General features: G+C 45.6%; 1 protein-coding gene across 1 annotated transcript; it reads right to left on the bottom strand.

Annotated features, from left to right (window-relative positions):
- Positions 1-12,147: 12,147 nt before the first annotated feature.
- On the bottom strand, positions 12,148-15,455 carry Tshz2 (teashirt zinc finger homeobox 2). The gene is given in 3 exon segments (XM_035446581.1): positions 12,148-15,244; positions 15,246-15,380; positions 15,382-15,455. Coding segments are annotated over 3 exon segments (3,306 nt in total).
- Between the last annotated feature and the right edge of the window lie 10,627 nt (positions 15,456-26,082).

The raw sequence follows: 26,082 nt of genomic DNA on the forward strand, positions 1-26,082 counted from the left end.
CTGCCTGTAGGGTCCTGCCTTGAATTCCTGCTCTGACTTCTTTCAGAGTCAGAGCTCTGAAAGAAGAGTTATGTAGTAATTGGACACATAAACCAAAACACACCTTTCTCTTCCTTAGTTGTTTTTAGTCAGAGTGTTTTATCACAGCAGCAGAATGTAACTAGGATAGTAGCCAACTGAGACATATATTTGAAAGCAATTATCATTCATTTTTCATTAGTTATAGTAGTTCTGAAGATAGATAGCATTTGAAGCCCAGCCCAATCCTCATACATAGGAAAGGAAGCACACCAAGGACTTGAACCAGGGAAGCCAGTCTCCTGACTCCACATGCTTCCTGTACAATAGAAAGAGATCGTGGTCGGGCAACATCACTTACGCTTGATCCCTGCCTCACATGGGCATACCCAGATCCATGTCAATAGCTCACAAGCACAAAAACGTCTTCACTTCCTGTTTAGAAAGAGCTGCATCAGGTCTCCAGGCTCCCATCTTTATGACTCTACATACCAGGATGAATGTAAGTAATTTAAGTTCTGGTCTGTATTTTGTACAAATTCAATTCATAATCCACATAGAACGTAGATTTGTGTGTGTGTGTGTGGGGGCGTTCAAGATTAAAGCAGAAAGATATTTTGGACTAGTGGGCATCCACATATATGGCCCACTCTTGAGATATTTCCTCAGCTCAAATTCTACAATTCTTCCCCAAAGACCCAAGTACCCCAACCCTCAGTGACACAGTCAACTCTCCTGCGCCATTGCGTAGGAGGGGCCCTTGGGAAGTCAGAGGTCTAAGACCACAAGCTCTGACGGAAGAGTTTGAGCTCAGTTGTGACATTTACTAGAAGAGTGACCTCAGAAGAGTCCCTTGAACTCTTTGAACTCCATTTCTCTTAACTGTAATAAAAGAAAGATAACCCATGCCACCATTCCCAGAAGGTATTGGAAGAACTCAAAAGCAACCCTGAAAACTGCTTAGTGTGAGCTTAGCAAACATGAAGTGCTCAATAGATATCAGTGTTGGCTAATGCCTTAAGACGCATTTATTCCTTGCTTGGTCTCATTCGTGTATGTATGTATGTATGTATGTACGTATGTATGTATGTATGTATGTGTGAATAAATGACTTAGTGCATGCATGTGTGCCCACATGTGTGTGGGATCCATGTGCATGTGTGCATGCACATGTAGAAAACAGGCTTTGATATCGGGTGTCTTCCTCTATCATATTTCACCTTGATTGCCAAGACAGCATCTCTTGCTGAACCTTGAACTTGCCCATTTGGCTAGTATAGCTGGGCAGTGAACCACAGGATGCTCTTGTCACTGCCTTTCCAGTGTTGGAAACAGATGCATGCTGCCATGTTTGGCTTTTTAAGTGGATGCAGGGGACCCAGGTCTTCATGCTCAAGCCTCAAGCATTTAGCCAACTAAGCTGTCTCTAATCTACTAGGTGAATATGAGCATCTGGCTGTGGATGTAGCAGACATCTGATGCCTACTAGATGGCTTTGAAAAGTGAGCTATTGGATTAAGAGGTGGTGCAAGTGACAAGGGCCACAAGGCAGAGAAGCAATGCGTGTTTAGAGTTGGTGGAAATTGGTCTACCATCCTCCTTTGCAATTGACTGAGATGTTGGGGACTCCATTGTGACTGTGAGCCTCAGTGTCATTTTATGCAATATGCATCTGGATGACCATTGAAATGAGTTAAAGGTACCAGTAAGGGGCAGGTATAGACTAAAACATTAGGAGCTAACAAGTGATCACAATTCACTTCTCATCATCTCACCCTCTCTCTTCTTGATCAATTCTCTTGGACTCCTGTATTTTTCTCCATCTCATTCATCACAGGGCCTCAGCACACGAATCCCCTTTGATCTGGATCACGTTTTCTGTTACAGGCACTAGCACCTAACTGTCCTTCATATCTGCCCTGACAGTGTCTCCAACCTTCCCTCCCAGGTCAAAGTCCCTTCTGGAGACTCTTAGAGGCACATGGCTCTCTCCTTGGTAGCATTTTTCATCAGCATGTTTTGTTCACTTGTGATTGGAGCACCATGAAGTGATAGTGTCACCATGACTGGCTTGTGTCCCCAGCATCTTCTTTAGGGCCTGTAACAAGGCAGATGTTCAACAAATATTCATTGAATTTTTTGAAAAAATAGATTAGTATTATAACCCTGTTATTAATATAAAAATGGTTCTTAATATTTGTAATAATGGAGAATGAAATCACTTCTACTTGGGAAACACCACAGAAATGGCTTTGGTTTGAGATGCGGCTCCAAGGGCTACCACTTTGGCCTGCCAGTGGTCCTGGTTAGTATTGTATGGAAGTGTGCAAGTCCTGAAACCAAAGCCTCCAGTTACTTTGTCTAATCAGTGAAACAAGAAGCCAATGTCTGCGTTTGGGGCAAAAGCTCAAGTTGGTAAAGAGCTTGCCATGCAAACATGAAGACCTGAGTTGGTCCCCAGCATCATGTATCAGCCAGGCAGGCTACTGCCTTCAGTGTCTTGGTGTGATCTTCCACCTTCCTGGAGACCTTGTCTGTCCTGGTGCTGCATGGCTGGTCTCAGAAAGAGGCACCCTTAAAGCATTTTCTGCCTCTACAACACAGTAACTCCAGCAGGTAAATGATAAGTTACATAAATGGATTTGATGTGTGGCTGTGGGCACTGGGAAGTCCAAGATGAAGAGGCTGCCTCTGATGAGAGCTTGTACAATGTGGGATCTGCTGTTATTGTCAGGAGGTATCACATACTAGAAGAGAATCAGACACATCTTCCCTTTCTCTTCTTGAGACAAGGTCACAAGTAACCCAGGCTGACCCTGACCCTGAACTCACTATGCAGTGATGGGGGATATCCTTCTGTATATGTGTTTATCTTATTGGTTGATGAATAAAACACTCTTTGGTCAATAGAGGCATGTAGATAGGCAGGACTAGGAGACCAGGAGAATTCTGGGAAAGGTAGGCAGAGAGAGGCGCCTCAAAGAGATGCCATGTAGCTACCAAACGAATAGCAGGTCTGGACATTCTCTGGTAAGCCAAGACCACGTGGGAATACATAGATTTATAGAAATGGGTTAATAATTAAGACAGAGCTAGCCAGTAAGAACCCCTAGTCACCGGCCAACAGTTTTATAATTAATATAAGTCTTTGTGTGTTTATTTGGGACTGAGAAGGGCAGCAGGACCTGGTGGGATAAGAAAACTCTAGCAACAATGTAGCCAGTGGTGACCTTGAATTTCCTATCTTCTTGCCTCCACTTCACCAGTGTTGCTATTTTAGGTGCACATCACTGTGTCTGACTTACACACACTGGGGATGGAACCCAACGATTCAAGCATGCGAGGTGCGAACTCTACTCACATCCTCAGTCCCCCAATTCAATTTCCTCATCAAAATTACACACTCATCAGCAGGCTCACTCCCAGGAAAACTGTCAGACAGCCATGATGTTGCCATTAACCCTAATCACGTCTTGAGAACCCCACCTGTTGATATTGCTCAGTGGCAATTAAATTTCACCAAAATTTTTGGAGGTGACACTCAAGAGACCTTTCCCGAACTCCTGTAAAGCCTCTGGTGACCTTTCATTGTGACACTTTGCATCCATCTGTCAAGCATTCACACCTGGGACTTGCCTGTCTTGTTTATGCCACCCTTGGATTTTGAAGAGCATGGGACACATGGGAAGTGCTTGCAGGGGGCAAACAGGAAGTGCTTGACTATGGTGCCTGAGAGAATGAGGAGAATTTCACATGTTAGTCTGTATGTGCCATAAAGCAATCCACTGAGGGCCCATGTCACTCACTATACAGGAGTCTGAATGAGTCATGGACCTTTGTATGGTGATAAGGATACTGGTTGGTTTGCAAGAGCTACAGTCGATTCAGCTTTAAAGCAAATTGGGGGACAGAGTATTTCTGGGGCTCCTAGCTTTCGAGGTAGCGTTTGGGCATGCAAGAATGTTCCATTGTTTGTAGTAAGCATAACTGAGGTATAGCCATCCATATTTTATTTCATGTATTTTATTTTTTAACAGGTTGTATGTTGTGATAATGTTGACAGTATAGAGGTGCATACAGTTTTTTTTTTTTTTTGGTGTGATGTGGTGTGTGTGTGTGTGTGTGTGTGTGTGTGTGTGTGTGTATACACGATCTCATGAATGCATGTTTGTGTAAGCAAACGTAGGTGTGGGCATGCTGTGTGCACATGTGAGGGTTGGATGACCACCTCTGGAGCCTATCTAATTTGACACATACACAGGGCAGCTGCCCGCAGGCTTCTGCCTCTCATCTCTTCACAGCACCACTGGGATTAAAGACACGAGCCACTGCCTCCAGCTTTATATGACATGTGGGCATCGAACTTATCAGGCACAAGTCCTCGCACTTATCAGGAAAAGGCTTTACCTACTGAGCCACTTCCCCAGCCCATAGCCACCTAGACCTAAAACATCAGTCGCTGAAGATGTTACACACTTTAAAGGCACAGAGCTTAGAAACACTGAGAGTCCAGTGTACGGTCAAGCCAGGATGTATGCAGGAGGCTGGTGCTGCGTGAACAGCCCTGAGTGGAGATTTCCCAGGGTCTGTCCAGCTTGGTGTTACAGCTCTGCCACCTGCTGCTGTGGGTCTCAGGTTCCTGGTGCCCCTTCTCTTGAGCCTGGGTTTCTTATCTCTACAAGGGGAATGATATCTGCTTTACAGATTTGCTGTGAGGATTGAGCAAATATCATGGGCCCAGATGTGTTAGGGACATTATCATTGATGGAATGTCATTGGGATTAGAGCACGGGCACCATTTCACCAGCTGCACCCACAATGGGGCTAGTGCTCTTATGGGAGAGAGCTGGGAAACAGGAAGGAGGGTGTGGACTGTGGAAGGGGGAGCAAAGGCTGTCAAAGGCTGTCATCTCAGCCCAGTGTGTTAGGGATTTCTCTGGTCACTGCCCAAACCCCAGGAACTCTCCCTGCCAAGTCGTCAGCAAATATGGATGGCTGGCACCTTTAGAAATTCCGGGCTGCTTTTCTGTTCTCTGTGAGAGCCACCTGATGAACCCACGGCTCCTCCACTGTTGGGTGAGGTGCACTGATGTCAAAACTGAGGCCCTAGTGTCATAGAGCTTAAGGGGACAAAGAACCTAGCCAATGTCACCCCTGTCCCCATCTGTCTTGCCAAACTGGTAACTTGGAGCTTAGATCTGATTTCTGATATGCCATGTTTAGCTTGAAGAGTTTTCAATAACAACCAACCCAGATCACACTAATAAAAATCATCGATGCAAACAGTAAATGTCTCCCCACAAAGAGCAGGATTTCCTTGTTGCCATATAAAGCTACACAGGGGCTCTTTGCTTTAATTTGCCACAGTTGTGCCCAGCCTGCTGGATCTGTGTGTTACCTTCTGGCTGTTGGGCCCTTGTGTTGTCACTCCCTGACATTTTAATATAAGCACCTAATCCTGGCTATCTATAGGCACTCTGTAGGTCTTGACCCTGAGTGACACTTTCAAAGTAAGTTCGTATTTATTTAGGGATGTGAGATGTGATTCCATGGTAAATCAATGTTCATGAAAAAGTCTATCAAGCAGATCTGAAATCCAAGCACACGCGCGTGTGCGCACGCGCGCGCGCGCGCGCACGCTCACACACACACACACACACACACACACACACACACACACACACACGAGTGTATCTTAGAGGTGGAGTTCTGGTGTTCAAGGCTCTGAGTTTAATTCCCAGCAATGCAAACTAACACCTGCACAGAAACAACTCACAGATACCAATAGTTCCTGGTTCAGGAGTACCAGCACTTACAAGATAACAATTAGAAAATACCTTTGTTCACTTTTATAGCTAAAAGTCATGCAATGAGTCTGATGGAAACACACATCACACTTGAATATATCATGTGCCTACAAGCTCTTACACTCAAATGCATAAATGTTTTAAGTGGGGAGAAAAGCCACCCAAAGATCTCCCATATACTCCTGGCATCCCGAGTGTGTATATTCCATCTAGCCACAGTTTCCTGTCCTTGGGGGTGTTGACATCCCTCTCCCTTGCTAGATGAGCCTCCTAGAACACTTACAAAGGGTTCACTTCCAAGCATGAAACACAGATTTTCCACCAACTCCTGGTCTTCCAGAGGAGAGTGGAGAAAAGGCAGCCAAGCAACAGTGGATCCTCTTATTTGGGTAGCCTAGCGCATCCTGCACCCCTCTGGCCTACATATCATTTAACAAACTGCCCTGTGATTCTTGCAGGGCGTGGCGTCCCCACTGATTTAAAACCCCCGCATTGCTCAAACTGCATTGTTCTTCATCAAGTTGAGTCGTTTTTATGTGAAGTGTCAAGCTCCCTAACAAATACCTCCTGCCAGACAAATCAAGTCCCTCGTCGGAGAGCCGCGGCTAAATAGTTTATAGCTTTAATCTGCTCACCGAGGTGTGCAGTCTATGACAGTAATTATAAATGCAAGGAGAAATTATAGCTGAATGCCTTAACAGCATTAGGAGCTGTTTGATGAACAATCATGAGTGCCTGCTCATTTCCAACAATAGAGGGCAAGTTAGTGTCAATGCATTAGAGAGATCGCAGTTCTGCATGGCTTTTTCTCCCATTTACCACGGAATGTCACTTGTCTCCTATAAAGTAGGAAAAAAAAGCATCGTGGAAAGCTTTAAACTTGATAGTTAAAAAAAAAACAGACAAAGAGAAATGCAGAGGAAAACGGTTTATCATTGCACTCGTATTTTTCTGTTTTGTTTTGCGGCAGGTTGGCTTTAAAATGAGCGAGCTCATGGAAGGTAACGGACTGTTTACTTGTGAGGGAGCTTGAAAACCCTCCCAGCCTTATTTTTAAATGCTTTTATAGAGAAGGACTTCATTAAATGAAGGGCAAGTTCAAAATGATCTCTGAGAGCAGCCCCTGCAAGTGTGTGTGTTGTGTCCCTCAGCTGGCTTCCCCCACCCCTTCTTCGTGCGTCTTCCTAACCTAATGACGCAATTTAGTCTTTATTTTCCCTCCTCGCTTTTGCAGAAAGACGTTTTTAATTTAGCTGAAGAATTACACAAATGTATTTTAAAGACATAAATCCATATAAAAAATATGAGCTAATTAAAACATTGCACTCCCTGTCGCTCATGGAGTTTCAATTTAGCAAAAGAAAAAAAAAAAAAAAAAAACCTCAGAATCACGTCTGGTTAAATGAAAAGATGAGAGTGATGGCAGACTGGGGTAAATTAAAAACAATGTTGATCTATATTAAAGCATCGAATTACACACGTCAAGACTGAGCACGCAGAAGTCCAAATGAGGGGGAAAGTGCAACGGGCCGACGTGCTCAGGGAGGTAAGGCAGATCGCTCAAACGAAATGAAAAAAAAAAGTTAGAAGAGATTCTGCATTTAGTTCTTGTTGCTTGAGAAGGGCAAGAGCCTCCCACATGACCCCGCTTCCTGGTTCCTCATTTTTGTCTCCACTTGAGGCCATACCACCTTGGACACACTTGATCTCATCTTAATTTGTTTGCCTAACATGAATTCCTGAGAGCCAAGATGATGTTTACATATGTCCACGTGGATTTGGGTAGTGTCTTGGTTAGATATTCATACAAATGTGGGCCATACAACTAAACGGGGTAATTCAAATGACAGGAAGGAAGGTGCCCAGATCACCCCACAGGTCTTCCCTAGGTCCCCATATTTCTGTGTGATATTTCTGTTTGGTCGTTTCCTGAGATCCAGTACTCAGTGACACCATGGCTGTCTGTTCTTACTCCTTCGTGTCCATGCAATTGTGAAATTGTATGAGGACACATTTCTTATAATGCATGTCTGTCATTAGGCCACGCAGAATTTTGATTTGTTTCCAGCTCTAGTTTCCTAGAAGCCCTGGGGGAACCCTTATTTTTGGTACACCTCTTACCCACGTGTTCCAGCCTTTCCCCTGCATTGTCTGTCAGTCATACAGTGGACTCTCAACTCAGGTAAGGAGAGAAGACCAAGGGTGGAAGACGGCAGATGAACACTGGATAGACAGGTGGTACTTGAGGTTGGAACTCCTACCTTTGCTGACTGAGTGAATGGAGGGGTGGTGGAAACCTGTTCACTAAGGACGCTCTTCCTTCAAAATGAGGATGCCAAGGGTAACCCTTCCTGATTCATAGGAAGAGGCCGATAAATGATAGTTTTGCTGTTGCTTACACAATCAAAGGCTCCCTGGACATGAACCAGTCTATTGAGAGGGTTCAGACTCGAGGTACTTCTGGTGAGGTTGTAGGACAGACAGGGGCTGTAAGGATTCTCCAGGACCTCCGTTCGTGGACTGACTGGGTACCAGGTATTCTGCAAGGTGATCACATGCATCTATGTAATTTTCAGATCCTTTCTACGAGCAGGCTATCATGTCCCTATCTGACATGGTGGATGGTACAATGTTCGAAGCCAGGCTGGATGACCTGAGCATCCAGATACTCCCCCAGGGAGTGCTCCCCATCTTTGTTTCCCTGGCACAGGGAAAGGGTCTCCCCTATGGTCTCCTCAGCTCCCCATGAGTTGCAATCGACCACTGGCCTCCATGGCAGCAGACTCTCCTCTTGGCCATTATTTTATTTCCTGGGATCACCACCATGCTTGCCATGGGGCAATGGCCTTCTTGATATGAGCTAATGCGTAAGTGAAGGTTAGAGGTGGTGGGACCTTGGGAAATGTGGTACTGTGTCTGTGTCGTTATTTCTTGGAACCAACCCATACTTTATAGGGCTGTTTGTGAGATAGCATGAAGCCATGCTTGTGAAGCAATTGCTGTTTGCTATTATACTTGGTGCTCCTGCTGGCTCACTGCTACACCCTATCACTAAATAGAAGGTGGTGTGTGGTAAAACACAACCAATATTTACTGAGGGATAGAAAGACCAGAGGGAGGGAGGAAGGCTGGAAAGAAGGGACTTTCTTTAATGGACAGAGAAACTGTGGGTGCCTCTTGTGGGCCTTAATGACTTCATCCTGTTTGGCTCTTCCTAGATTGGCATGTGATCTACATGATTAATAATGACAGAATTACAGGTTTCCATGTTAAAAATGAATCTCATGTAAACAACGACTCCTTTTTGAAAATAAAACTACAGTCCACATGATATTTGGGACACAGCTATACTAAGACTCCGTGGTTTATCTGAAGGGCAAGTTCAACTGGATTAGACGTCCATCCTTTATCTTATCTGGCAGCCTTCCATGCATTTTACCCTGAACATACATTTTCATCAAGCCATCCATAACAGAAGTGGCAGGTAGCTTGTTGGACTAGAATACATTTCTGCCAGCAGTCTCAAGGTTAGGTGTGCTGTTAAATGCGTACTCTATATTACGAGGTAATGACTATAATTTGAAGTCCTTATGCATTTGAGACTCAATGATTTACTCTCTGTTTAATTTCTAGTCAAGAGCAAGAGACTTTTAAAGGTATATACAAATACATGCTGAAATTGTTTTAGATTTCTTATGTCCTACAAGAGGGGATGGATGCCCAGTTAATACTTCTGAAAGGATTTTAACTGAACATTTGACTTTGCTATCTGGCAGGGTGTTCACAGGATTTAAAGTAGGCACAAGAAAGGAAAAAAACTTCTGGTCAGAATTCATGCCATTTAGAAACATGTGGGTATGGTAAACTCTTGAATATCCCATCATATCCTGAAGTCTTTCTAAAATACCATGTCATTTTTCATATCATAGCTAAGATTAGAATTTCAGATGATAGTAGAACCCTGTGGCTATTTAAAACCATCAAGTTTTCTCTTTTATAATAAATCTTATAAAATTATAAAACAAACTATCCCATGCATAAGTTCTAAGAAGTGGGTGGGGCTTACGTGAATAGCTTTAGTCAAGGGCTCTCTCCTAGATGAGCCAAGCTTCAAGCATCACCTTTCACATATGGGGGCAAACATTTGCAGACTGGAAGAGTTTCCCTCTAAACACAAACATACCCGGCACCCACATTCCCTCTTCAACACACATGGTACACTCTCATTGGATGGTATGACTCCAAACCTCTGACGTCAACCCTGGCTGACATTGCAGCATGGTAGGGAATGCATGAAGACAGAGCTTTGCTATACTATAGAAGGATAGGACTGTCATAAGTTACAAGTATTTATTCTGTACAAGTGTGGACAGATGCAGAAACAGCAATCTTACCCATGGGCGGCTTTTGGATTTACAAGTAGCCTTTGTGTACATTCCCCGAATTACTGGTTGACTTTGACTTCTCTAGGTTCTGACTCGGGGTGAACAAAACCTTCCTTTTTCTCCCATCTCCCTATTTACATATCGCAGTTAATAAATGATTACAGACCTAACAGGTGGAAAATCGACCTTTATTATAGCACAAAATAAACATTGCCTATTTGTTTTCTTCCCTGCGGTTTGGACCCACAATTATTAGATTTGAAACATACATCTCATCTCTAGGTACTTTATGTATCTCCACCTTTTTGTGTTTTTTTTTTTAAGGACCAGAAGAGCATAATGGCTAATTACATAAAAATTTAAAATGTGATATGGCAAATAAATAGCATGTGGCAGAACCCCGAGCTCACATGTGGGTTCAACAGATGCAAAATAGCTTTCCATTCAATAAGGTGAGATGTACAATCATGCTTGGAAAACCGGAGATGAATCTTCCCGGAACATTGAATTTCCATGATAAAAGCATGCAAACAACAGGGGTGGTCTTCACTGCAGCCCACCCAAATCTGAAGCATGGGTTCCCACCCGGAGGGTGGAGTCTCAAGTCAAGCACTTATTTCCTTCCTTTCCTTTTGACCGTCCTCACACTCAGAACTTCTCTGCCTCTGCCAGACACACTCAGAGCCAGGTCATTCAAGGACCTTTCTCTACTGGGAACCCCCTACCGTCCACACCTGTGGGACTTGACCTGGAAGTCCCCCATGAAAAGCAAATGCTTTGAGAATAGGGGCTGGCGAGGGCTCATGGGATATGCTATCACCAGCTTTCTATACTTGGTCATGAATTAATTAAGAGCAAATCTGTAACGCTGTGGGCCGTAAGCTGGGCTGGAGATACAGAAGCTTTAGTTCATGGTGGGTCCTGTGTTGGGGTGGAGCCCCAGGCAGAGGCCAATCTAAATATGTGTTGGGGTCCCTAGAGTAGGGGAGTGTCATGCTGGAGGGGAGAGAAAAGGAAGCAGAGGAATCCCTCGAGAGAGCTTTGTCCAGCCTTGCCTATGCTCAACATCTGAACACACAATATGTGTCTAATCCGCTAAGGCCTTGGCCTTTGGTCTCTGTCCTTTCTCCTGGAGGTGACATAAGCAACCTGGATACTGGTAACCGTACAAGGCTTGAACTTCTATGATACTTGGAACAAATTCCTTTCTCTTTTTGGTACTGGGGCTTTGCACCTGTCTCTGTTAATGGTGGGCTCGACCCCGAGCTTATCCTAGAGAAAACCAAAAGGTGAGAGAGGAACAAAAGCCTCCTCCATTCTCATCTCCCTGCTCCATGGAGAAGAGTGCACCTCAACTCTCCCCTCAGGGGGTACCTGCTCTTCTGTAGGAACATGAATGTAGGAAGGAAACGGGGAAGAACTGGAAAGGGAACCATGATAAAAGCCAGCTATAGAATGCGTTCGCTGCAAGAACCGTAAAGATAACCTTAAGCCATTGGTGAACTGACGAAGCTATCTCTGGATATGGCGGGCCCCAGCAAGTCCTCCATCTCCACGCCGGTGCTCACCTCGCCCCCACTCTGCATTAGCACTGCCGTGGGAAGGCAGATGGCAAAATGGAATCTAGTCCTCTTGGAGGTAGGGCTTTAGATTGCTAAGGGACTCTGTGTGTCCCGGGGCTCTGTAAGCAAACACGAGCCTCGTCACTCTTAGATGCACTGTATCCTGCTCCCCCACTAACCTGAAGGACACGGGCAATGGTTGGGACCTACTCAGCATGTTCTGTCTTTTGTAAAAAGCAAGTCTATGCCAGCAAGCTATGGTCCTGCGTGGCCTCGGGAGACACCCGCTGCCTCTAAGCAGACCCATCTCCTCTGAACACGCTCCTCACAAGGCCATGGTCACCATCACCTGGGAGCAAACCCATACCTGCAGAACTATTCTTCGTCCACGTCTGTTACAAACTGAGAGTGGTACTCGGGTGACTTGCTGTGCGTTTTGCTTAGGTGGAGTTTTACCGCATGTTTGCTCACAAATGTCCGACTGCACAACTTACACTTGAATTTAGAGTCTGTGTCCTCTTCTCCAGCTATTGTTTCCGGAGACCTCTGAGCCGACGACACCCTGGAGAGCTCCTGCTCTGCCTTGCTTGTCTGGTCAGCTGCCATCCGGGTCATGTCCTTCATTTGGAAGCCCAGGTGAGACTCTAAGTGGCTGATGTAAGTAGAGGGGGTTCTGAACTGGGATGCACAGTCACTGCAGTAAAAGATGGGGTGCCCTTTGTCCATGTTCTTCAGGAATTTTGTCCCACCGGTTTTTCTAAGCTGGTATTTGACGTTGGCCAGCCAGTGGCTGATCGTGGTCATCGAGAGCCCTGTGAACTTGGAGATCTGCATGCGCTCTTGCGGGCCCAGGTCAGAAAGCAGGTATTTGCCCTCTGACGTCTGGAAGAGGCTCGAGGCAAACTGCGCTTGCAGGATGAGAAGGTGCTGGGGGTTCCAGTTGGACTGCCTGCCCTTTCTTTTGTGCAACGTTGAGACTTCACCGGAAACATCCTCAAAGCGCCTGACATCCATTTCCAACTTCATAGGAGGGACCCTCGAGGAAGCAGCTGGCTTTGGGGTGGTGGCTTTGGGGAGGACCTTGACCATGTCGGCAATGTCACACAGAGCATGCTTCTGAGGTGGGGACGTGCAGGATTGTGCTTGCGAGGACTCGGCTCTCTTGCTTTTGGACTTGGTCAGGTCGATGGGCTGGTCACTGTTCTCAAACAGGTAGTGTCGGGACACACTGGCCGGCCTGGTTGAGGAGGGACTTATGACTGGCTTGTCCACCATGCTGAGACTGGGCTTGTGGAACATGGAGATTGTGCTTGAGTTGGGGCTAGAGCAGGAAGGTGAGCGCAAGGGCTCTGTAGCTTTGCCCAGGTGGTTGTTCAGGACCGACTGCAGGGCACTGAGTGGGTTGATGCCAGGCAGGGCTGAGGTGTGGTTAGCCGGTGCACATCCATTGCTGAGAGAAGACACTGGTTCTAAGGGCTCTGTTTTCTCTTTCAGCAGCTTCTCTTCCTCCTTCAGGGGACAGGGCTCAGCCTTTCTGGATTCCAAAGGTGCTTCGATTTTGGAGAAACACTCCCCCTCAGACTGGCTGAGAGATGTGGCCTCTTCGTGGGGACTTTCCTTCCCACACTCCTTCACGGCTTCATCTTTGTCTTCTGCCTCCTTCTTAACTTGAGTGTACAGGGCCAGGTTTGTGGGCACAGGGCCAAGCGGCATGACTTTCCATTTGGGTGCGATTGGCCTTAGCTTGTTGGCCAGGTTGGGTCTGATCTGCAGTATCTGAGAGCCCATTGCCATGGGTGGCTTGGCACCCTCTGACAGCTGGTAGGCTGCATGGATACTTGGGTATGCGCTCCAGCTGGGAGCACCATTTTGGGCCTTGTTGATGGCTGTGGTTACAGTATTTTCCAGTGACTTTAGGATGTCCCCACCACCCTTTGAGCCGTCTTCCAAGTCCTCCTCTCTTAGATACTGGTATTTTATGGTGGGGTCGAGAGGTTTCTGTAGAGGGTCTTCATAGTCCTCACTTTTCATGCCTTGTTCATCTTCATTGACCTCCTCTGCCTTCTCTTTCTTGCTCTCTTTCTTTAACTCAGTGGTAGAGGCTGTGCAGTCAGAGGCGGAGTTACTTGATGGCTTAGGGGCCTGAGACTCGCTGTTTGGGGTCTCAGACAGCGACTGCATTTTCTCCACGGCCAGTGGGTCCAACACCAGCTGCTTCCCTTTCTTGGAGGCAGAGCTGGTAACTTTAAGAAAGTGACCCGTGACCATCATGTGGGTGGTGAGTTGCTGCAAGGTATCATGGGAACTGCCGCACTCCATACACTTTAAGATCTGGGACTTGCAGGCCTCGAACTGCCAGGTGTAGCTGGCTCCGTTTTGGTAGCCATAGCGGCTGTTGGAGGGCAGCTGCAGGCTGGCATTTTTCTGGGAAGAAAATGAATCTGCAAATGACCCTGTGGTTGAGTCAGGGGAGCAAGGCCTGTTGGCATCAAAAACACGTTTCTTGGCTGGTGTGACCATTTTAGAGGAAATGGTTGGTACCGGTTCCTTCAAAGGCACTTTTTGGTAATGTTTTGTCTTTATCATGTGGACGCTCAAATCTTGCAGGGAATCGAAGGAGTCACCACAAAACATACATTTCAGAACCTTTTGTGCGTCCTCCTTGTCCATGTCTTGGAAGGCCCTTTTCCGGGGCTTTGCGTAGCTTGTGGGTCTGAGCTTATCTTTTTTGCGGTTGTCATCTTGATAGTGGCCTGTCTCATTCATGTGCACCGTCAGCTCTACCAGAGTGTCATAGGCTGCGCTGCACTGCCTGCAGCGGAACCTGCTGGCCCCGGTGAACACCGAGCCGCACATCTTACTGCTCTGCCGGTACAGCTGCACGGAGCTGAATAGGCTGGGCTTAGAGACAGAGCGGGAAGGCAAGTTCTGCTGGAGGCTTTTGGACAGGGCATCTTGGTGCCAATCAAAATCATTCTTGTTGCTGCCATTGCGGGTGTCACAACTCCGTCTCTCGCTGTTGGATAATTTGAAGCCGAGGCCCAGGCCTGACCAGTAGGAATCTGAGAGGATATTGGCATAGACAGCCGTCATTTTATCCATGCAGTTATGGGGTTCGCTTGGAAGCTTGGGGAGAGCCTTTGCTTTCTTGTCCGAGGCATCTCGGCCACAGATGCTCTTGATGTCTGACACCTGGTCGCTGGCATCACTCAGAAGAGATTCGTTTTCTGCGTCCTGATTGGACAGGTGACTCCCTGGAGAGTTCTGGCAGCTGAAGTAGCCTTTCTGCTCTGGGACTGTTTCTAGCTCCTCGTCCGTCCCAGTGTCATTGCTGCCCTGATGCTGGGCCACTGAACCGCTGTCTTCCTCCTCCTCCTCTTCCTCCTTTATCTCTTCCTCTTCCTTCAGCACTTCCTCCTGGGCATAGCCTGCGAGAGATACAGAGAGATGAGCTAAACATAACGCCTCACAGTCCATCCCCGTGCCCCTGCTTTCCCGGGCTGAAAGAACAGCAATTTAATCTATACTTTTGTCAGCTGCAAGCAACAGAAAGAGGGGAAAAGACAAATGGTGTGCTTTTATTTGGGGGCAGGGTCTCATGTAGCCCACGCTGGCCTCAGATTTGCTATGTTGCAGGACACAAACTTTAGTTCCCCTGCCTCTGACGCCCCAGAATGCACCATCACACCTTCAGTTTATGTGGTGCAGGGTTGGACCCGGTTTTTATGCCAGGCAAGCACTATGGCAACTGACTACATCTCCAGGCCCCAGATGATGTCTTTCATGACATCCATTGGCTGTTCCCTTTTAACTCGGCAAAGACATCACTCTCTATGAGTGATCACTATCGCAAGTTAACAATTTAGGGATCAAATATCATTCTGATATTACCATAGTGAGGCAGTGGCTAAATTCGCGTGTATGGCTTTTGGGACATCTAGACTGAAATACAAATCCTGTGATTATCACAGTACAGGAGCAGGTTGGCTTATAAGAAAGGCCCCTAGCACATCAATGGCAAACTGTCCCAGGATACTTGGGAGTATTGGCATACATGCATCTAAATAGGAACCAGGATGCATAACCATTTAACTTTGGTAGCCTGTGTCTTTCTGTTGTAACATTTTTATTTATAGAGAGTTGCTGGGAGAGAGACCATGGAGTATGCAAATACAATCTCCCACCAATGGCTGAAAAATTATGTAAGCTCAGCAAATACAATGATTTTAGAATAATGGGGAATAGTGTTAGAATGGGAGATTTGGGGGCTAGTCTATTATTCTCATACGGGTTTATGAAGACCTTTCCAGACACGGCTAAAAATACTCTCTCGATCTTGTTCCTGTAATTTCAAACGCACTGTGATTTGTGGGTACCCGTCATGAGATGCCAATTACATAGTTGATTTGTGGATGCAAAATGCTATTGGGGAATGCATGCTTTCCCTTCTCTGAGAGGACTGAGGGCCAGTAATTGCATAGGGAAAATGAAGGCACGAGAGAGCGGGTGCAAAAGAGAATTAATGGACAGATATCCATCAGCGCCAATGGCGAATGTGACTATTTATGCCCATGGGTTCATTTTCTCCACCTGGCCTTTTAGAGTCATGTGGATAAAATGCAACCAAAGATGCCCCCATGCAAAAGAGACGCGGCTCCAAATCTGCAAGGTTAGCATGCTCTTAATGCTATGCTCTCCTCATAAGCATCACTCTCCCTCATGATGGTAGGGGAAAAAAACAAAACAAAACCCCTAGGTCAGGTTCTGTTCTTTCTATCCACAAAACTAAAGCTTGGAAGGGAGGTGTTCCCACACTCAAGGCCAGCAGAGAGTTCAAAGAGAAGGGAGTTAGGAAGAAAGAGGCAGTCAGTAGTCAGGGCTATCAAAGTTGTTGCTGTTGATGAAGAATTTTAATTGAGAAATTATTCTCCCCCGGCTCCTAGGTAAATCACTGCAAATGCATTTTGGCATGTGTATGTATATTCACATGTGTGGGGGCATGTGTGCAGCTTTGTGTGGAGATAAGAGATTGATGCAGTTCTCCTCAGAGCCTCTCCTCCTTATACATCGAGGCAGGGTCTCTCCCTTGTGCCCAGAGCTGGCTCATTCAGCTGGTTTATCTATCCAGCTTTCTCTGCGGGTCCCCTGCATCTGCCTCCAGAATGCTGGAGTTATAGGCAGTCTGTCACCTCTGCCAGGCACATATGTGGTTGGATGCTTGCTATCCAAACTCTGGTCCTCACACGTACACAATGACCACTGAGCCGTCTTTCCAGTCAGCAAGCACTGACTGTAAATAGGTCTGGAGACTGAGGCTTACAAAGGAAGAAAGTTGCACGTCCTGCAGGTCCCCACAAAGCCTACTCCTGTTTGTTGAAGGAATCCATTGTTTCACGCAGGACACTCCCCTTTCTTTCTACTGCCAACTTAATGAATACGAAAATCTTCCCAGGGCAGCAGTGAATTTGGTTGATCTCTAAGCAGCTAGAGAGAGGATTGTGGGAATGCTGCAGACAAGGGCCCATGGCTTTGAGGGCAGGAGTCCATAAAACAAGATAAAATGTAAAAGTTCAGCCCGGCCACGAGTTTTATGGTTGTGTTTGTTATTTTATTGTTATTGGTGAGGCAATTTTTTTTTTTTTTTGCTTCCCCAGCAAGCTGACAAGCAGGTTTTTCATTAAATTGGTGTTGCTGGTCTCTAGTGCCAAAAATTGATTGGAAGAAAGGAAAACTATCCAATCCAGCCAAGCAACCATTAATAAATGGCCACTTCTTCTTGAAAGAAAGCTGCATTTTGAAACAACAGAATGCCCGAATCAGGGTCTTCCGTGCTGTTCACATCTCTTCTCTTCCCCCAGGATTGACTTCCACATTTTAAAGAGGTGTTACATACACTATTACTTTCAAGGAGAAAGTTCTTAAGTGTAAAAAAGAATAGTTTCCTGAGACAAAGATACTTCAAAAATCAGATACATTTTAGCCATCAGATATGGGTCACTTTGTTGCTGCTGTTTCTTTTGAATGTCTCTGTAGTCCCAAACTGGCTGTGAGTTCTCCCAATCCTCCTGACTCAGCCCTGGTAATGCAGGCATCAACCTCCACTCTTGGTGAAATAATCTCATGTTTGTGAGTGAAATCAGGCAAACTTTATGAAGTAAATACAGTCACTTTTGTAAAGGAAATGAGTGTTATGACTCTGGGACAAATACCAAGTAAACAATATTATCCATGCCTGCTCCAGGCTATAACATATTGTCATTGTCACCATGCTATGGGTAGTGTGTTCACACAGAGAAAGAAAAGTATGTACACACACACACACACAGACACACACAGACACACACACACACACCATATAAATATATATATCACATATATAACGTATAAATATATATAACATACATATATAACATATAAATATAACACACACACACACACACACACACACACACACACACACACACACACTCACACACACACACACACCTACCAACCAATACAGTCATTTTCCAGCAAGGGACAAGAAGTAGTGTTCCTTCCCATTTTTCCTTTTTTCTGCTGACATTTGGTGCTGAGCTTTCTGGACCGGTTCAACCTCACAATCTACTTTGTCCTTCTAAATGGATTCCCCAGAAGAAAAGTCGGAGACAGCACACTCCTCCCCCACAATACAGATAAAATTTTCTGCTTAATTAGGCATTGACATGTTTACTATAACCTTTACAGCAGAGTAACTCGTGCTGAGAGACCCTTTTTGTCTGTTTGCCTCTGCAGAATAGACTAAATCTCAGGCACCGGATAAAATAACACGTTGAAAAGCCTCATAAAAAAAAAAAAAGTGCTGGCGCACCTGTCAAAGGGAGTGTATCTTAACAATGGCTGAGGGTTCCAAGGAGTTTCTCGAAACTGCATTTTAATATTAAACATTTAAAATTGTTCACTTGATCCAAGTGATTTTGTTTGCCACCGGCAGTGGAGGTGAGCGAGGAGAGGCAGCCAGCTAGAATCTGGGTGACTGGGGGTGAATAATGAGGATGTGTCTCTCTCACTACCGATGAGTTGTTTAATGAGTTGGCATCATGTGTGAATCTGGCTATAAGCAGATGAGTGGCAAATTCATTCTTATGAATACTTGCTTAGCAAAAAGAACGATCACAATTATGCCGAGGCGGGGGCAGTGTTGTGAGGGGAGCGACACTATGTAGAACCTTTTTGTTGATATTTCTGGCTTGGAGAGCAAACTAATTTTCTAATTCCACCATTTACCATTGTTTGAATCTGGCCATAAGAAACCTGGCATCTCCAGGACAGTGAACAAATGAACAAACCCTGTCAATTCTTTGTCTCAGTGATGGGCCTGTGAGACCCTTTCTCTTCCATGCTTCCTTCTGCTCCGATGGGCTGCACACTGTCCACTGGGGTAGGATGACGGCCTTCTCACTTCTAATTACTCCAGTCTCCTAGAATGTGCTTCAGTTTTAGACAGATTCTCTCTATATAGCCCAGGCTGGCTTTGAACTTAAAATCCTCTTGTCTTAGCCTCTGGAGTTCTGGAATGACAGGTGTTCACTGGCTCTGTTGCTAGAACGTTCTATGCAAAATGGATCCGGCCAGGAAGTTCCTGTTTTAACTCTGGCAGTGGCTTTGGTACACTTCAAGTGAAATGCAAACTCTTAGGACTAACTATAGGCACCAATATGTTCAGGTGTACCTCTCAGCTCTGTCCTCTGTAGCCACACCCTCCCGGCTCTGCATTCTAAGGAGCAAACCATTAACCTGGTTCTCTGCAATTGCAGATTTCACCCCCAAGAATTCATTCTCTTGGCCTTTTGGACAAGGCCCTTTCTCAAAAAGATACTTTTCCTGGCCAGGTTCTCTTCTTTCTGTAAATTCAACCAGAGCCCACGTCTTAGCCATCCCTGAGCATTGTACTAACAATGGTCCTCTTCCTCAGTTTACTGATAGCTTGGGGCTCTCACTGAACATGGAATTAAAATATCTGCCCCAACAATGCATCTCACAAATTTTGCTTCTTTTAGCCCCAAGTGCCACCCTGGCAGACATGATTACATCTTGTCCACAAATGTCTGAATAAATGAAGGATTGGATGAATAGATTAGATGAGAGCATTACTTTCTCTGCAGCCTCAGGCTACTCAGCAAGAGGACTGGCTCTCTCACGAGCAGTGATCACCTCCTCCAAATAGATCAGGTGTGAGCTACAACCACCTTTATCAATTTACTCAGGGAGACAAGAGCATACCAGGAAGCGTAGCTTCTAGCTAACGGAGCCACCAGCTTTCTTGTTGGCTAACTTTCTGCTGTGTGGGATTGTATTTATGAAGATTGAGACTAGACATCAAGACTAAGGAACATGAACAATTAGGCTCTTAGGATGAGCAGCCTGCTTCAAGAAAGATTCACACATAGGCTGGCTGACACCACGGGCTAATTTTGCCTCTAACGTATGAAGATAAACTCCATCACAGTTCATTGGTGTACACTCATAGACATTAGAGTGATCATCTGAATTCTTTGTGCTTCAACAGTATGTGGGCAATTTTAGAAATAAACCCTTAACTTTTGGGAAATTTTCTCTTATGTTAAAAGTTAAAAAGTATAAATAAAACTACTACCTTGGTTGTTCTAAAAACCTCCAGTAAAAATTGTTTAAATGAGACTGTACAAAAATAACTCACAGGTCGTCTTATGTTAGATATCAGACGTTTGCTACAGTACATTTCTAGGGCTGCCTTGAAACATGAATTAATTGATTCAAACATTGACAATTTTTAAAATGGCAGAGGAATTGAAACAAAGATTTTAACCAGAGAAAAACATAAAGCTTAAGAGCCAGATTTTCAAAAACAAACCAGAATTTGACCAAAATCTCATTTAATAACACACCTGACTGTGACATGATCATTTTGCCAGTCTGTTCCACCAAGTGACAGCTTAAAGTCACATAAATGACCCTCTGTGTGTGGGGACAATTCCACGCAACATATCCTGTTGGTACGCTAAGTGATGACACAGCGAAAGGCCACCTTGTCATGTTTGGGTGAGTATGGTCTGAAGTCTGCTAGCACATACATGATTATTGACTGTCAGGAGGGCTAGAGGATATAGTCTATAAGGACCCTGAGCCGCTTTTAGATGGTGGCCAAGCCTGGAGCTCAGTGCGGAGGGGCCCCTCTGCTTTCTCTTTCTGAATGGTGGGGGGGGGCGAGGGACTGCAGGGTTCTCTGCCACCTGACATGACATGCACATAGAACCCAGTCCCGGAAGGCAGGCTTAGCCTGTTTGTAGTCTAGAGAAGTTAACCAAGTTCTGACACATTTTGAAGCAGGGTTATTTCCAGCAACCATACCATCACTCAAGGCACAGAGAGTCTCCTCAGTGCCACCTGGTATATACTTGTTCATGTGACTGTGACTTAGGCATAATCTTTGAGAGAGGAGGGTTCGTGGGACTTGAGAGATGGCTCAGTAGAGAGGGGTGTCAGTTGAGCAAGCATGAGGACCTGAGTTCAAATCCTCAGAAATCCTATAAAAAGCCAGACATGGCCTTGTGTGCCTGTAACTTTAATGCTGTGGGGAAATGGAGACAGGAGAACTACCGGCTGCCAGTCTAGCTCTAGGTTCACTGAGGACCCTATCTCCAGCGAATAAGGTGGAAAGCGATAGGGAAGGGTACCCAGTATCTTCTTTTGTGTGTGTGTGTGTGTGTGTGTGTGTGTGTGTGTGTGTGTGAGAGAGAGAGAGAGAGAGAGAGAGAGAGAGAGAGAGAGAGAGAGAGACAGTGTGTACATGTGTGAGTGTGTGCATGTGTGTGTATGTGAGTGTGTGTGTGTGTGCGTGAGAGAGAGAGAGAGAGAGAGAGAGAGAGAGAGAGAGAGAGAGAGAGAGCACTTGAGAAGCAGAGATAGGCCAATTTCTGAGTTCAAAGCTACATAGTGAGACCCTGTCTCAAAGGGAAGGTGGGGTTTTTGTTCCTTCCTGGATCTCAATTTCAGAATCAAACAAGTAGAATTCTTTGAGGGAACACTGAGGAGGGTGGGTTCAATCCTGGCAAGGTTCATCCTGAGATCACAAGAACTCTCTCTCTCTCTCTCTCTCTCTCTCTCTCTCTCTCTCTCTCTCTGAAACTGGTCAGTGGGTTAGAACAATTAGCAAGCACTGTGGACGCCTATCAGATGGGGTATGTATTATCATGGGTCTATATTTATGCAATGTACTTTCCTGGCCCATCACCCCAGCCTTCAGACTGTGAATCTGTCCTCACGGTACACTGTGACTTCCTCCATATCTTCATCACTAGCCAAAAGGACTAAAGTGGTTAAAGCCCAGGGAAGTGAACCTCAGCCAGCCCATCATGCTCCCCTTGTTAATTTATTTGAAAAACAAAATTGTTCTCTACTACCATAGCTTAGATGCTTTGGGTGAGTTTCCCAGGGACTTCTGTGCTGGGGCATCCTCCCAAAGCCTGACAGAAGCAGGGCATCAACACGGGGAGAGAGAGGTCACAGAGAGGTCACACATCCTTTCAAGAATGCAGGTAACTAAGTGGGGAAAGTAGGCCACATGGAAAAAGAAACAACCCTGACACACAAGGATAAATAGGAACAGACATTTGGCAGGATGGAGAGACGCTGAGGGGCCATACGGTTTGTGCACATTAGAGAAGCATACTGGTTATTCAAGCTCTATTGTAGAGTCAAGGGTTTGCAGGTTTTGTCTGTGTACATGGGTGAATGTGAAGATGTGATCACCTCAGGTGTCATTGCTCAGAAACCATCTCTCATTGCCTTGGAGATCACTGATTTCCCTAGGCTGACCAGCCAGTGGGACCCAGGGACCTGCATGTCTTGGCCTCTCTAATGCTAAGGTTACAAGTATGGACCATGGCACCTCACATTTATCTGTCTGTCTGCCTATCATCTATCTATCTCCTGTCTGTCTGTCTGTCTGTCTGCCTGCCTGCCTGCCTGCCTGCCTGTCTGTCTGTCTGTCTGTCTGTCTGTCTCTATCATCTATCTTCTATCTATCTATCTATCTATCTATCTATCTATCTATCTACCTATCTATCTATCTATTCTATCTGTCATCTATCTATGGTTCTAGGCACCAAACCTGGGTCCACATCCTTGCAAGGTAAGCTCATTGCCACCTGAGCTATCTTCCGCAGGTGTTTTGTTCTGGTCACACTGTAGAGATGAAACTGGGGTCCACTCATTTACAATCATTGAACTAAGTTGGGAGTAGGAGAGACTGAGGCAGAAGGCCTGGGCTGCTTCTCTGGGTTTCGTCTCACCAACTTTCTGACTGTAACTTCCTTACCTGTCCGTTATACTCTAAGCCCACCTGCCTCTAGGTTCTTTTTTTAGGGCAAAGAATCAGCAGCAGGCACCCAGTGAGCTGTGAGCTCCCACTGTTCAGAGTATGTTCCCTGTGTCAGCAGCTGTAGACATCCGGACTGTCAGACTTGCCCGGAATCTGCAGGGTGGGGATCATCCCTATGATGAAGACTCCACATTGTAAATGGCTAAGCTGAGAGATAGTTGGAATACATGTCTCTATCCCAGTATAGAGATCGTAAGGGTGGGTGGGAACCAGCTTTGGGGAAGAAGGAATGATTCACACATAAACCCTGCTGCCAGATGACACTGCCAAGGAAACTATTGACTGGGAAATACAAGGTGCTTGGGATAAAGATGTCCTTTATTAGAAAAACACCAGCCAAACGCTAGGCAAGAGACACACAAACCACTTAGACCAGGCTTGAGAAGCTGGGCCCTGTAATCTCAGCTCTTTGGAAGGCTGAGGCAGAAAGATTTTGATTCAAGGTGAACCGAGGCTGCAGAGTGGACTCAAGGCTAGTATGGGGAAGAAGTTACTAAAACCCTGTCTTGGAATAAAAAGTAGAAAGAGAGCTGGGATGAGGCTCAGTGAAGAGTGATTGCTTATCATGTATGAGGTCCTAGGTTCTAGCCCAGGAGCAGGAAAGTCTAGGAAAGGACTAGTCAAGTAAGGAGTAGGTGAAATGGCACACAGCCTTGGATCAGGCAGATAGCAGGTGAAATGGCGCACAGCCTTGGATCAGGCAGGTGGAAGTTCAGATCTACCACATATTGCTTACTGCGATCCTGGGGAAATTGCTGCTATTTTCAAAGGGATGGCATCTTCACCGATTACAGGAATAATAGTAGGATGTAGTTTGCAAGGTGGCCAGGGCATCTCATCCCAGAAGGCATATAAAGCACTCAGGATGCAGAACTTCCTCCAATCTAGATACCATAAGAGCTGAGAATCCCAATCTTCAACTTGACCTATAGAAAGCTGAAATCAGTTGTCGTCTATGTTTTCTGTTATCCTGAAATCTTATCCCAAAGCGATGGCACTCACATAGTATTTGCAATCGCTATGAGGCCGTTTGTTAGTGTTTATGCAAGTAGATAGCCTCCTTCGGGGGGGGGGTTTAATCTATTTAATACGGAGTCATTTATATAAGGTGCCAGTGGGATACATGCAGGAAACTTCTGTAGAAGTGACTTTCAGATACAGAGCAGCGAGTTATTAGATGGTTACCCATAATGACAATGTCTGCAATCCTTGAGAAATAAATCGGCCCACTCTCCAAGAGAAAAAGGTCTCTGTTTAGAGCCTCAGGCTTTGCATTGAGAGAAGTGACAAATGCTTAAAGCAGAAGGGTCTCCGAGAAAAAAAATACTTTATATTCTGCAACCTCAGGTTTTGGGCCAGCATGCATTGCTATTGGGATGCATCTTAGTGACAATTTAAAAAAGCAGAGTGAGAAAATATTCATGGAGAAGGGAGCCACTTTGGAAGCTTTCTGGTGACTCCAGTTTAGAAATCATTACCCTTAGAATACCCTCGACATGGAGATGGCCATCAATCAGGAACTAGGGAAGAAAATGTGAAACGAAACAGGGGCCAGGAAACTGCAACAGGATGGATGCTTCCTTATTCAAAAGAGACCCACAGGCTTTGACTTGGAAGTTGTAGCAACTGTTTGCAGTGGAATGGCATTACTTATCTCCTATGCATTCTCCCACACAAGGCTCTATAATTGCACATGGACGAGCATCTACCCATCGTTCCTTTCAAGAACAGAAGGATTCTATCTGCTTTTTGTGCCAAGGAAAGGGACACCGGCTCATTGTCCAGAATGACCTTCAGAAAGGATGGGGAGCCAGTGCACCATCTGTCCTTCTTCGGGCTTTTTCCAGTTTACTTGAAATGATGCCGCTCTCACAGCATCCTACAGAATGTGAAGGTGATCCTGTTTCCCTCTTGCCTGGCTAGAAGTCAAAAAGCTCTTCTCTTCTTTTTTGGCAAACGCTGCTTCTTTCTCTGAAATATTTCATGCAGATAATGGATAATGATCACTTCTCGTTGCCTTTTCTCGAAAACGTCTAACTGCATTAGCCAAGAACGGACAAACTTTAACCCATGTCTTTTGCTAAGTTCGTGGCTGTGACCACTTCCCATTAAGGAAGAAAGAAAGAGAGAAGAAAGTCCAGCCTTGCCTCCTGAAGCTAAATTGGTGTTGTCAGGGAGTGGGCAGGTTCTTGTGTTTCAGTGAGGAGTGTTTGCTGTCTCCTGAGTCATACAAATCCAAGGTGGTAAGAGGCTTCATGGAGTGAGGCCAAGTCTGAGGACAGGGAAGCGTGGACTGGCCTTGGGGCTCTTTGATCCTACAGCGCATGACTCTGGGAGGAGACCTTCCAACCCTTCCTTTTCATGTTGCATTCTTCACTAGTGATCGTTGTGAGTAGCCCACCCAAATGGAATTCCTTCACATCCCATCCACTTGGAAACAGCACCACATTCCTACCATTGAACATGTGATTAAATGCAAGGACCGGGGAGAGCATTGAGTTCTGGCTTTCATGACTGCTCTCATCTTGTATCAATCCTCAAGAAGATGATTAATCAGCAGATACAAGAGCATAGTCAGTGTCAGGGAGCTCCCCACATCCAGGCTGTTTGTTTCCTGACTTAAAACAGCCCTAATATTTAGATTCTGTGGGGCCCAAGCTCACAGGTATAGATGAGGAAATAGAATCTTGGGAATGTTAATTACACCTCCAGGGTCACACAGCTGGATCAGGGTTTGAGTTGGCACCCATTGGATTCTTGGTTCCACGCTGGGGTCCTTCCTTTACCCCACTCTCTGGACCTAATTCATCACTCAGAGTTGTTTTCTTTGCTGCTCTTTTTGTTGTTGCTGTTATTTGTGTGTGCACACATGTGTGAGTGCCTACAGAGGCCAGTGGGCAAGGCTAGCT

The sequence above is a fragment of the Cricetulus griseus genome, chromosome 6, assembly GCF_003668045.3.
Source record: "Cricetulus griseus strain 17A/GY chromosome 6, alternate assembly CriGri-PICRH-1.0, whole genome shotgun sequence".
Classification (NCBI taxonomy): Eukaryota; Metazoa; Chordata; class Mammalia; order Rodentia; family Cricetidae; genus Cricetulus; species Cricetulus griseus.